At 44.7% G+C, this 12,986-nt stretch overlaps 2 protein-coding genes across 2 annotated transcripts in view; both read right to left on the bottom strand.

Moving 5' to 3' along the window:
• Positions 1-11,975, bottom strand: part of LOC141512493 (spermatogenesis-associated protein 6-like) — a 123,286-nt gene extending 111,311 nt beyond the window's left edge. Inside the window, exons 1-3 of the mRNA XM_074221490.1 lie at positions 11,726-11,975; positions 3,924-4,061; positions 2,884-2,932 (exon numbers count right to left, since the gene is read on the bottom strand). Coding sequence (XP_074077591.1) covers positions 2,884-2,932; positions 3,924-4,061; positions 11,726-11,776 — 238 coding nt within the window. The 5' untranslated portion in view covers positions 11,777-11,975. The remainder of the gene's footprint in view (positions 1-2,883; positions 2,933-3,923; positions 4,062-11,725) is intronic.
• A 594-nt stretch (positions 11,976-12,569) lies between these two features.
• Positions 12,570-12,986, bottom strand: part of LOC141511835 (cytosolic carboxypeptidase 6-like) — an 86,655-nt gene continuing 86,238 nt past the window's right edge. The window contains exon 10 of the mRNA XM_074220851.1: positions 12,570-12,749. Within this exon, the coding sequence (XP_074076952.1) occupies positions 12,570-12,749 (180 nt within the window). The remainder of the gene's footprint in view (positions 12,750-12,986) is intronic.

Genomic DNA, 12,986 nt, shown 5'->3' with positions numbered 1-12,986 from the left:
CCAAAATAAAATAGGAAATATTAAAACAAAGTCAAAAAAATTTAAAAAAAGAAAACTAAAGAAATTCTAAGATATGCCAAAAACAACTAAACTGGAAAAAATATCAAGGATAATTTAAAAACATTGCACTATCTTAACTCCATGACCAAAAAAAGGGTACAGATTTCATATTTCAAAAAATCAAAACAGAAAACTGATCAAATCTCTTAGAACTAGAAGACAAAGTAGAAATCAAAAGAATCAACAATCACCTCCTGAAACAAACTCCAAAATGAAATCTCCAAGAAACATGATAGCCAAAATCTAGCAGTCAAAAAGAAAGAAATCAAACAGGAGTCACAGTCAGGATTACACATGATTTAGCAGCCACCACCATACTATATAGAAACATAGAACTTGCCATGTGCCATTACAAACAGACACAGACTTACATCCAAGAATAATTTATCCAAGAAAACTAACTATAATGTTTCAGGAAAAAATAAATGTATTTTGGGGAGGCTATTTGGTGCAGTGGATAGAGCACCGGCCCTGGAGTCAGGAGTACCTGAGTTCAAATCCGACCTCATACACTTCATAATAACCTAGCTGTTTCACCTTGGGCAAGCCACTTAACCCCATTGCCTTGCAAAAACCTAAAAAAAAAATGTATCTTTAATTAAATAGAATACTTCCAAGCATTTCTGATGAAAAGACCTGAGCTGAATAGGAACTCTGAAATATAAACACAAGAGTCAAGCAAAATAAATAGGTAAATGTGAGTGAGCAATTATAAAGAATTAAAGAATGATTAAGCATTTGCATCCTAGTAGGGGAAGATAATACAAGTAGTCATCAGAACTTTAATATGAAGCTCATAGAGGGAACCCAATATGACACAGAGCCTAAGAGGGATTTCATCATGTCCTGATGATGGTAAGGAAAAAAAAAAGGAAAGGGAGGGGAAAAAAAGACAAAATGAGGAGTAAGAGAGGGAAAGTCAGGTCAAAGAAAATTTTCTCATATTAAATGAAATGGACAAAACATGAATACAAAAAAAAGGAAAGGGTAGGGAAAATGGGGGGGGGGGAGTGTGGACACTTGAATCACACTCTCATCTGAACTGATCAAAATAAGGAAAAATATATACCGGGGTAGAGAATGTCCAACCCAAAGACAGTATAAGGTCCACAAAATCATTTGGTTGGTGCTGCCATGGCGACCATAGGTAGGACTCAAAATTCAATAAATCTAGGAGTTTTTTAGGGATGAATTAATTGTTGGATCAAATATAGCAGGCTATTTAAGTTGATAATTTTGTAGGTCTGCAAACGATCTTATAAATATCCAAATTGCCTTGACAGAGAAAAGGTTTTCTTAGCCCTGACCTATACACACATGTAGACTTGGGTAAAGAAATGCATTTCACTCAAAGGGAAAGGGGAGAAGGAAGGGATTAATCCTAAGCAAAACAATTTCTAAGGATGTATAAAAATATTTATGGCAACTCTTTTTTCAGTGGCAAAGAACTGAAAACCGAGGAGATGACCATCAAATGAGGACTGGCTAACCAAGTTGTGATATATGAATATGACAGAATGCTATCAGGTTATAAGAAATGATAAAGGGAAGAGTATCAGACAAACCTAATAAGCTTTGTATAAACTGATGTAGAATGGAGTGAACATAACTAGGAGAACAATTTATACAATAAGAAAAATACTCTAAAGGCAAACAACTTTCAAAGACTTAAGAACTCCAGTTCAAGACAATAGCAACCCAAAATTTCAGAGGATTTGTGATAAAAGATACTACTTATTTCCTGATGAGAGAGGTGAAGAATTCACAGTACAGAATGGCACTGTTTTTTTTAACATAGTCAATGCAATTGCTTGACTATATATATATATATATATATATATATATATATATATATATATATATATATATATATATATATATACATATATATATATATATATTTATTTAGGGACTTTGCTTTTCTTTTTTTCTTGCCTGGGGGTGAAGGAACAAAGGAGGGAAAGACAGATTTTATGTATATATTTATCTATTTATTTATCAGAGAAATTTAATTTTAAAAATTCATCTGAATAGAAAAAGGCAAGATTCTCAAGGGAGATAATAAAAAAACGAGAAGGAAAGGAGTCTAGTAGTATCAGATCTCAGATGATACGATAAAGTAGTAATCATCAAAACAGTTTGGTTCTGAATAAAATATATATAAGTCAATCAACAAAATATATTAGCTAACACAGCAGACAGAAGCAAAACAGACATAGCAAAATATTGTCCAATAAACCTTACAAATCCCAAGTATTGAGGTAAGGACCTAAATTATTGGACAAAAACTCCTTGTAAATGTTGCAGAGCCCTGGATCTGAGTAAAATAAGACCAAAACTGGCTTATCAAAGCCCAGGATGGTTCCAGGAGCAAAGTCCAATTTTCCCATGGCCTGTGTGAAGACACCAAATGTGGAGATAGCTGAAAACTATCTGAGTTCAAGTCCCAGTTCTGACCTGGAAAGTTATAGACTAGATACCTTATCCTCCTCCATCTGTATTTCTTCATCTATAAAATTATACCATTTACACTTTCTACTCCTATGGGGGTGGGGAGGGAGGGGACCTTTGAAGTCTTAAGTCATGATAACAACAAAGCATCAAGTAAAAAAGTAAAAGGCCTTGCCTCTGATCCAGAGACTAGGCCTGAGGACTAACTTGGTCACTGCCTTCCCTTCCACCACAAGCCTCAGCTACCTTCCTTATCAAGCATCTGTAGCCATATCATATGTTGGGAAGAAAACTTCAAATTCTAATGAAAAATAAAGTATCAGTGGACAGTCAGAGACAATGAATTCAAAAAGAGTTAAAAATGAAACTTACATTCAAGCTGTGCTACTACATCTCCTGGGTCTATGGCTTCAGGGAACACCTGGTGAGAAAAGGGACAGAGAGAGGGCTCCCATGAGCTTGGCCTGGCTACAGAAAGACAGTGAGCAAACAAGAAATGTCATGAAACTGGGATTTTCTTTTCCTTCATCCTTATTGAGTCCTTCCTGTCCCATCTAGAGAAATTCTCATAGCTTAACTTTACTGTCACTTTGTCACTTCTTCCTATGATTGTTGACAAAGGTGCTTGTTTTATGTACATTAATTAGCTGCCCTAAGACATAGGTGGTGATGGAAAGACTGAGCAGAAATACAGCTGCCAATGCTAATCTTGGAGGAATGCTGCCCAGTCATTAGGGGCAAGCCAGGGAAACAGATCGAATAGCTCTAAGGATCCACAAGTCAATAATGCCTTCATGGAGCATCTATCACTGCTCCTTCCCTTATGGTAGAATATTATTCCTGTTTCAAGGTACAGTTGTCTTTTTTTAATCAATGAGGACAACCTGAGAAATAAACTTTTGTACTGAGAAAGAGATAACTGGTAATTAAGGGGAATAATTCCTAAATTCAGTAGCTGACAGCAAAGATTTCTTACTAAGCTATTAGATCTTGAATCCAACCATCAGTTTCTAGTTTAAAAAAAGTCCACAGTATCACAATTTTGAGTTGACTCTAACAGAAACTGGAGCCAAGATGAGAATGCAAGGTAAGCATCAGCTTAGTGGGGGACACCCCGAGGTGTAACAAAGAACACTTTGGTGTATGTTTTTTTTTAAATTACTCATATTTTTAGGACCAGAAAATTCTGCTTTCTGTGGCTCATAGGAATTAATTTTGGACTGTCACATCACAGATGTGACACTAAAGGGAGGTTTTTGAGAAATAAAATTATCCTTTTCCTGCTAAATGGCAAGGTTCTTTTCCCATATTTTTGCAATGCAGTCAAAGGCCTGTCCACCTCAACCTTGGGTACTCTAGAGGGTGCATGGGCCCGGACAGGAAACTGGGGCTGAACTTCCAAGGGAATGTACCTTTTCAAACACCATTCTGGCATTGAAGATTAGTGGAAAGATAGGAGGGACACATGCTGTCTTTTTGTACTGGCCAAACACACAAACACTGAGATAGACATCCTCCTTGTCTTTCAGCTGCAGACGTGAGCAAGAGACCTGGGGCAGAGGAGACAGTGAACAATATTATTACATAAACACTGCTTATAAATGTACTCTGTTACACTAGAGAGAAAAACAGAAGAATTCTGCTAAGTACAAAAAGAAGCAACTTTAAAAAATTGAGAAAGCCTAAACTGGGCAGAGCTAAATGAAATATTCTTATTTTGCCAGAATATGAGAATAAGTAAAATTACAAAGATTTCTGGTAATAGTAAGTCTTCTATAAGCCTGTAAGTCTAGTTCTTCCCTCATCAACTCTAGAAATGCACCAGAAAAAACTGTTAAAACTAAAAGGGAGGAAAGGAAGGATTTTCACCTGGGATATTATCAAGTCCCTGCTCCTTAAATCTGTGAACTGTGGATTTCCTCTTCCCACTCTCTACATCGTCTCTTGGTGATGATCAGATCCTGAAGGGTCAATTTTTACTTCCAACATAAGACTCTCAAATCTATAGACTCGGCTCTAGTCTGACTCTGGTAAGACATTCCACAGTGGGATGTCCCATAGAAATCACAAACTCAAAATTCCTAAAACAGAACCAATTTACTATTTTCCTCTAATCCCATTCCTTTCTTTCTAATTTCCTATTTCATCAAGCCCACCATCATCCCAAATGCCATATCCCCTGCCATCCCTTCCCTCACCTCCTCATCTCTCCTCTTAGGGACCTCCCTCATCTAGGCCCTGCATTTCTCTGGCCCTTCTGAATTCCTCCTCAGGTTATTGTGGCCATACTTTCAGGTAAAATCAACAAGCAATTCTTAAACCCTTGTGTGTCAGCCTTTGACTTCCAAGAGCTCAAAGAAGGAAAATATCAAACAAATAACTAGAGACATTCAAAGCCCCGCACAGCACAGGAGTGGGGAGAGCCTTGCCAGCTGGGAAGACTGGGAAAGGCCTTGTGGAGTGGGTGGAATTTGAGCCCAGTCTTAGAAGAAACCAAAGAAATAAAGAGTGAGAGAAGAAGGGTCAGAGGGACTCTGTTGGGAGCCAGGGTCTCTAAGCTGTTTGACACAGTCGCAGCAAGAAGACTCAAGGCAGTCACACTGCCTGATGGAACAACATTTCCTTCTTCAATATATATATAGGGATTTCATGCATACCAATATTTATAGGTTTATTATTGATTACAATATTTACTCATCCTAATACTGGAATGACTATAAAGGAAGGATTTCAGAAAAATTCCTTGAATAAAATAGATTGTAAACTCTGTCCAAATTTAATAGGACTGCCTCTCCCTGAGGCATACAAAAGGCTTCAACATTTTGAAATCTCTGGAAAACCCAACACTGGGAATTCCAAGGAGGTACCAGAATATAAACAGGGAAAACTGATACAAGATGGGTCAGATAGAATTCCAGGGAAATTAATAGTTTTGCCCCCCTTACCATACACAGGAATATATGAAAAAGATGGTGAGAAAATAGTTAGTACAGGGGACTGATATGTGAACTCCAGCAGCCTTAGTTTCATGGGAAAGAATAAAAAAGTCAAAGAAACTGTGGTTTCTACCAACAAGGCCTGAAAGAAAAATTGGTTATTGTAAGAGTTAACTGATGGGTGGACAAGCACAAAGACCCTCACTATAGATTGTTAAGTAAGTGTATCAAAAAACATTACACAAAAAATATAAAAAACTTTCCATTAAAAGAACTGCTTAATTAATAACTTTAAATGAATTAACAATTATACAATGTAGTAATAAATAAGGTAACAGACAGGTTAAGGTCATCAAGGTCTGAGTAGGGATAAGAAATCAATTAACTATATGATTATTACTTAAACTTGTAATCACATGATAAATACTTGTAACGATATGAACTATATGATTGATGATGAAAATTGTACACTTTTGTAACCAAGGAAATGATCATAGCTTGCTTGCTTGAAACATACATGATTCTGAGACTATAAAAATAAATCCAAGCAGCTGACAGTCAACCTGCTCCTGCCTTTACCCACTTGTTGACTCAACTCATTTTGCCAACTCTATCCCTCCTGTCGGGTTCCAAGGACCCCGCGGAGGCTGGACCCCCCACAGAGAAGGGTCAGAGGGACTCCTTGTGAAAAAAGGCCTAGTGAGAGGAGGCAGAGGGTCATGTGGGAGGAGCCACGGGAGACCAGCACGGACAGAATGAAGAGTTCATGGAGGAAAGATGGTAGAAGAAAACTGAAGGTAGGACAGTGCCAGCTTAGGAAACAATTTAAATGTCAAAAAAGGAGTTGATATGAGTATGGTTCCAGTGGGAACAGGTGACTTGGTCAGACCTACACTTTGGAGAAATTGGTAGTTGAATGGAGGATGGATTGGAGGTGGGAAGACCAATCAGAAGACTATTGCAGAAGCCTAGGCAAAAGGTGGAGAGGGCCCAACCAGGTGATGATTGTTTTAAAAAGGTCATATCAGGATTTCTGAGAGATGTTGTGAAGGTAGAAAAGAATGAAAATGAAGGGGCTGGCATCCTTTGGCAGTCATAAGGAATAGTGAGAAGAGAGGACACTGGGGGGATTGGGCCAGGGAAGAGAGTAGGTCCTGTTTCAGACTTGTTGAGCCTTGGAGATGTACTGCACACCCACTACTAACTACCGATGAGGCAGCTGGGAATGCAGACCTGAAGGTCGAGACTCCAGCTGAATTTGTAGATCTGGGCATCACCTGAATAGGGATTATGATCGTACCAATCACTATAAAAGATAGTAGAGGAATGGTATATTTTTCTGTTTGCATATTATCTCCCCCTAGAGGAATGTGAGCTTGAGGATAGGGGCCATTTTTCATTTTTGACAGGTGTCTAGCATTTAACAAATGACTACTGAAATGTATCAGGAGTAGAATAGAAAGACTAGGAAACTGAAAAAAAAAATTCCTAATACAACAACAAAAAAAATATACCATGGAACAAGAGAAAGAACTCAAGAAGTATTTGGAAGTCTGAAGAAAAAGAAACAGAGTAGAGTACAAAGGATGAAATTTGAATTTCAATTAAAAACTCAAAAAGAGTTATAATATTATAACAAGTATTATTAAAACAACACCAAAAGACAGCAAAGCTAGAAGGACACACAAGTTTCTACAACCAAAAATAACTGATCCTGTAGCCAGGATTCAGTAAGATAATTCAAGGATTAGATTGTTATGTCCAGTAGAGTTAGATTACAGAACTCTAATTCTAGAATTAGATTTTTATAGGAGCGCCATCTTATAAAATACATGATGACATAAAAAGCCTGAACTCCATATTTCAAGATAGTTGAAAAATTAAGTTTATTAAAAGTACCAGAAAGTCTTTAGGCCGATAGATCAAAATCATAGAACACCCCTAGAAAAGAATCTTTGTTTTAACTCTTCCAGGATCTGGAATTATCAAACTCCTGCATTCCAAGGAAGCTAAAAGAAAATATATTGTTAAGCCTCCAGAAAAAAAATGAGCAGGTACCCAAAAAATAGATATACATATCAAAAAGCAAAAGAAAATGGCTTATACTCAAAGATAATATACTGAAAAACTCAGTTTAGACATATTGGGGGAAAACTTAAAACTTTTGAATAATAACAGAGGACAGTTTTTAAAATACATAGTAGATGAAAGAAATTTAATAAAAGTAAACAATTCTAAATAGATCAAAAAAGATTAGCTGATCCAGTATTTATATACTCAAAGAAAGACAAGGTGTCCTTTGGAAAGAACAAAAAGACAAATTCTGGACTTAGGTATTCTAAAAAAAAAAATGTATCCTCAAAGGAGAAAAGGATTTATTATTTCTTGAAACTGGTGTCACTGGTAGATTTCATTGAACTGCTTCTTGTTCTGTTTTATGTAAAATCTAAGGGTCATGGGGTGACTAGGTGGTGTAGTGGATAAAGCACCGGCCTTGGAGTCAGGAGTACCTGGGTTCAAATCCGCCCTCAGACACTTAATAATTACCTAGCCGTGTGGCCTTGGGCAAGCCACTTAACTCCATTTGCCTTGAAAAAACCTAAAAAAAAAAAAATCTAAGGGTCATCCAACAGTGAGCATATGAGGCAAAATTTGAATTCAGTCCTTCCTAACTCCAACCCACTATGCCAGGGCTGCCCAACCTTATTTTTTTTTTTAGATTTTTCAAGGCAATGGGGTTAAGTGGCTTGCCCAAGGCCACACGGCTAGGTAATTATTAAGTGTCTGAGGTCGGATTTGAACCCAGGTACTCCTGACTCCAAGGCCGCCCCTGTTCAACCTTATTTTTAAATGTTTTTATTGAAACATTAGGATTTGCCATTTTAACGAGAGCTCTGTGATAGCTTGGCTTTGTTTACTAAAACATTTATTAAACCCACAGGTTCTGCATAAAATTGCACTGCTGGCCTGGCCATATTTTGGACAGCCCTGCACCATGTCATGAGCGCTTAAGACATTTGCTAGTGGGTTGCAACAAAGACTAATTTTTGAGAGGTAAACAAAAGAGGCAGACCCAGAATTAAGAAACATAACAACAACATGGGCAAATATAGAAAGGTAATGTGAGATGTCTAGAAGTCACAAATTATCATCATTAAGTGGATGTCCTGCGAAGCCTTGGATGCCTCTCACCTTCTACTGCCTTCACCCCATACACATGTAATTGGACAAAGGAGGAGAATCATGCAACCGTTCTGACTGGGTCCAATACAAATGTATGTTTCACTACTTCCACTGGGCCCTCCCTGCTGTGCACAATCCTTCTCGACTTCATCTATGAACTCTACCCTCCCACTCTCCACAGTGACCCTTCCAAATCTTCTCATTCCTCCTCAAACCTCCCATGGTTCCTCCTCCTCCCACTCTCTCAGTTGAGAAACTTGCCTCATATTTCACTGGAAAAATTCAGACCAATCACTATGAGCTCCTTCTCCTGCCCTTCCTCATCTCCTATCCCTTACGTCTTCTGCTACTATCTCCCCCTTTACTCCTGTCTCACATGAAGAAGTGGTCATGCTCGTCACCAAGGCAGACACCCCTCTTCTTGTTCAAATCATCCTATTCTATCCCCATCTCCTCCAGCAGCCTTTCCTCTCTGGGATCCCCACTCTGTTAATTATTTTTCAATCTCTCCTAACTAGCTCCTTTTCTACTGTCTATAAGAATGGTCATGTCTCCAGTATTCCCCCCAAAACTGCAACTTGATCCTTCTGTCCTTGCTCTTTTCCTATATCTATTCTGCCCTTTGTAGGTAAACTCCTATGATGGGTGCCTCCTCCTTCTCTCCTCTCTCTTCTTACAATCTGTCTCTCATACATTCCACCAAAGCTGCTCTCACCCAAGTTGCAATGATGTCTTCATGGCCAAATCCAGTGGTCTTTTCTCCACCCTCATTCTCCTCAGCCTCTCTACAGCTTCTGACCCTGTTATCCTCTATTATACCTCCTTCTCTCTAGTATTTGGGACACCACTGTCTTGTGGTTTTGCTCCTATGTCTGGACTGTTTCTTCTTAAGTCTCCAATGTAGGACCCTCCTCTGTATCACACTCTCTAACCTTAGGTGCCCCCAGAACCCTCTTCTCCTTTCTCTCTCTGCTATTTTACTTGGTGATTTCAATTTCAATATCCATCTAGTCCCTCGAATTTGGATCACTCCAAGCTTGCATCTCTAAGCTGCCTTTCAGACATCTCAACCTATCCAGCAAACCACTCAAAGTCCCCCGTCCAAGACTGAACTCATTATCTATTAACCTACCCCACTTCTAATTTCCCTATTAGATGTCCTCCTAACCCTTCAAACGCACCACCTAAGAGTCATTCTTAACTCCTCAATATCCTTTACCCATCACCCCAATATCCCAAACTGTTGCCAAGGTCTGTTGTTTTCACCTCTGCAAGATCTCTCCAATATCACCCCTTTTCTCTGACTCTGCCACTGCTGCCCCCTGGTACAAGCCCCCATCACCTCAAGCCTCAACTACGATAGCTGCTGGGAGGGAGGGGGTCTGCCTGCCTCAACGCCATCCCCACTCCAATTCAGTCTCCACTCAGGGGTCAAAATGACATTCCTAAAGCTTAGGCCTGATCATGCCACTCCCCTACACAATACATCAGTGACACCCTATCTCCTTCAAAATCAAACATCAAGAGCTCTATTTAGCATTCCGAGTCCTTCATAAGTCAACTCTCTCCCCCCCAGACCCAGTCCAGACCCAGGGACTCTGCCCTCCATGCGGTTCCTTGCCCAAAGCCCTCCACCTCTCAGCTCAAGGCAGCCTGAATCTTCTCTCTGGTCCCCCGAGCCCAGAATGCTCTTTCCTCATTTCCACCTGTGAGCTTCTCTGGCTTCCTTCAAGTCCTATCTTAAATTCCATCTTCTATAAAAAAGACTTCTCTTTCCCAGATACAGAATGTGTGTGTGTGTGTGTGTGTGTGTGTGTGTGTGTGTGTGTGTGTGTGTGTGCTGGTTGTTGCCCCTATTAGATTGTGCCTTGCTCCCGGAGGACAGGGACCCACTGTCACTTCTTCTCAGAGCTCAGTACAGGACTAACAGAACATAGACAGGAGAACCCATGGGGAATGCAAAGACTTCTAGGAGGACTGGGGGTGCTGGGGTGCTGGGGCACTGGGGGTGCTGGGGTGTTGGGGTGCTGGGTGCTGAGGTGATGGGGTGTTGGGTGCTGAGGTGCTGGGGTGCTGGGTGCTGAGGTGCTGGGGTGCTGGGTGCTGAGGTGCTGGGGCGCTGGGGTGCTGAGGTGCTGGGGTGCTGGGTGCTGAGGTGCTGGGGTGCTGGGTGCTGAGGTGCTGGGGCGCTGGGGTGCTGAGGTGCTGGGGTGCTGGGTGCTGAGGTGCTGGGGTGCTGGGTGCTGAGGTGATGGGGCGCTGGGTGCTGGGTGCTGAGGTGATGGGGTGCTGGGTGCTGAGGTGATGGGGTGCTGGGTGCTGAGGTGCTGGGGTGCTGGGTGCTGAGGTGATGGGGTGCTGGGCGCTGGGTGCTGGGTGCTGAGGTGCTGGGGTGCTGGGGCGCTGGGTGCTGGGGTGCTGGGCCGCTGGGGCGCTGGGGGTGCTGGGGCGCTGGGGGTGCTGGGGCGCTGGGGTGCTGGGGCGCTGAGGTGCTGGGGTGCTGGGTGCTGAGGTGCTGGGGTGCTGGGGCGCTGGGTGCTGGGGCGCTGGGGCGCTGGGTGCTGGGGGGTCTTCTCTTGCACACGGATGGAGGCCCAAGGTGCGCAGCAGCAGAAGCCCAGGTGCTGGGGATCCGCAACACCCAGGCGGGAGCGCTTGGGGCTTCTCTGAAGTGCGGGCCTTGGGGCATCGGGGAGCAGGGGGGACAAGGAGGGGGTCAGGATGGCGGGACCCCGCGTCTCTCCCCCCCAGCCCAGAAGCTTCTGCGAGGGTTCAGGCAGGGCTGAGGAAAGGTGTGGACGCTGGGGGGCCCCCATCCCCATCCCCCATCCCCCCAATGTCCTGCTTTGAAGCAGCAGCAACAAGAGGGGGCCTCGGGGCGGGGGCGGGGCCTGTCCCTGGGCGGGGCCGGGCAGGCTTTGGGGCGGGGCCTGGCGGTGCGGGGCGGGGCCTGTCCCTGGGCGGGGCGGGGCCGGGCGGGGCGGGGCCTGTCCCTGGGCGGGGCGGGGCCGGGCGGGGCGGGGCCGGGCCCTTCGGGGCGGGGCCCGGCGGGGCGGGGAGGAGCCCGGGAGGAGGGAGGCCCGGCCCGCACTCACGGAGCGGATCTCCAGCGCCAGGGCGCACTGCAGCGCCTTCATCTTCGGCATGAGTGCGGCCGGGCCGCGGGCCCGAGCAGGGGGCGGCGGCGCTGGGGGCGGCGGCGGCGGCAGAGGGCCCAGGCCCGGGGCCCGCGGTCCCGCCTCGGTCCCGCCGGAGCAGCAGCTCAGCCTGGGCCGCGGCGGACACTGTTGTCATGGCAGCGCGCGGCCCGGGCGCCGGGCTGTTGAGGGGCGGGGCCTCCGAACGCTCGGCCCGCCCCCCCCGGGGCGGGGCTTCCTTCCGCGGCCCGAGCGCGCGGCGCCGTCACGTGACCCGCGCCGCGCGCGCGCCCGGGGCGGGGCCTCCCCGCGAGGGGGCGGGAAGGAGCCTTGGCAGCAGCTCTGACGTCACGGCCGAGTCCCGCCTCTGCTACTCTCTCAGCAAATGTCATCGAGGGCCTGAGGCCGGGACCCTCTGGGGACCAACCAGCGCCTCGTGCGCGCGAGACCGGCCCGCCCGCGCCCGCCCCGCTCCAGCCTCCTTGCGGAGGGTGCTTGCGCCACCAGGACCCGAGGCCGGAACACGTCCGCGGAGCCCAGCCTGGGCCCCGACCTGTGAGCGGCTCAGTCCCCGGGGTCAGCCGGGGACCTCCGCACAGGCCTCCATCACCGCGCGCAGGGCAGAAGGCCCGGGCGCTGACCCCCGCAGTCCCGTCTTTCACAGAGGAGGCGGAGAACTTGGGGACACCCTTTGCACAGGTCAGATCCAAATTCAAATGGACTAAAGCCAGGACTTCAGCCAAATGAAGTACAGAACAAGAGCTGGTGTAGATGGCCGTGAGCTGGTGAAGATGACCAGGGGCTAGCGAAGATGACCATGAACTAGTGAACATGACCATGAGCTGGTGAACATGACCATGAGCTGCTGAAGATGGCCATGAGTTAGTGAAGATGGCCATGAGCTAGTGAACATGGCCATGAGCTGGTGAACATGACCATGAGCTGCTGAAGATGGCCATGAGTTAGTGAAGATGGCCATGAGCTAGTGAACATGGCCATGAGCTAGTGAACATGGCCATGAGCTAGTGAACATGGCCATGAGCTAGTGAACATGGCCATGAGCTAGTGAAGATAGCCATGAGCTAATGAAGATAATGTCCAAAAGCTGGTGAAGATGTTCATGAGCTAGTGAAGATATATCCATGAGCAAATGAAGATAATGTCCAAAAGTTAGTGAAGATGTCCATGAGTGCTTTTCCGGCAACCTGGGGACTCTCCT

This window comes from Macrotis lagotis, chromosome 2, assembly GCF_037893015.1.
Source record: "Macrotis lagotis isolate mMagLag1 chromosome 2, bilby.v1.9.chrom.fasta, whole genome shotgun sequence".
Taxonomy (NCBI): Eukaryota; Metazoa; Chordata; class Mammalia; order Peramelemorphia; family Peramelidae; genus Macrotis; species Macrotis lagotis.
The sequence above is the reverse complement of the archived record's forward strand: the minus strand, read 5'-3'. Positions and strand labels throughout refer to the sequence as shown.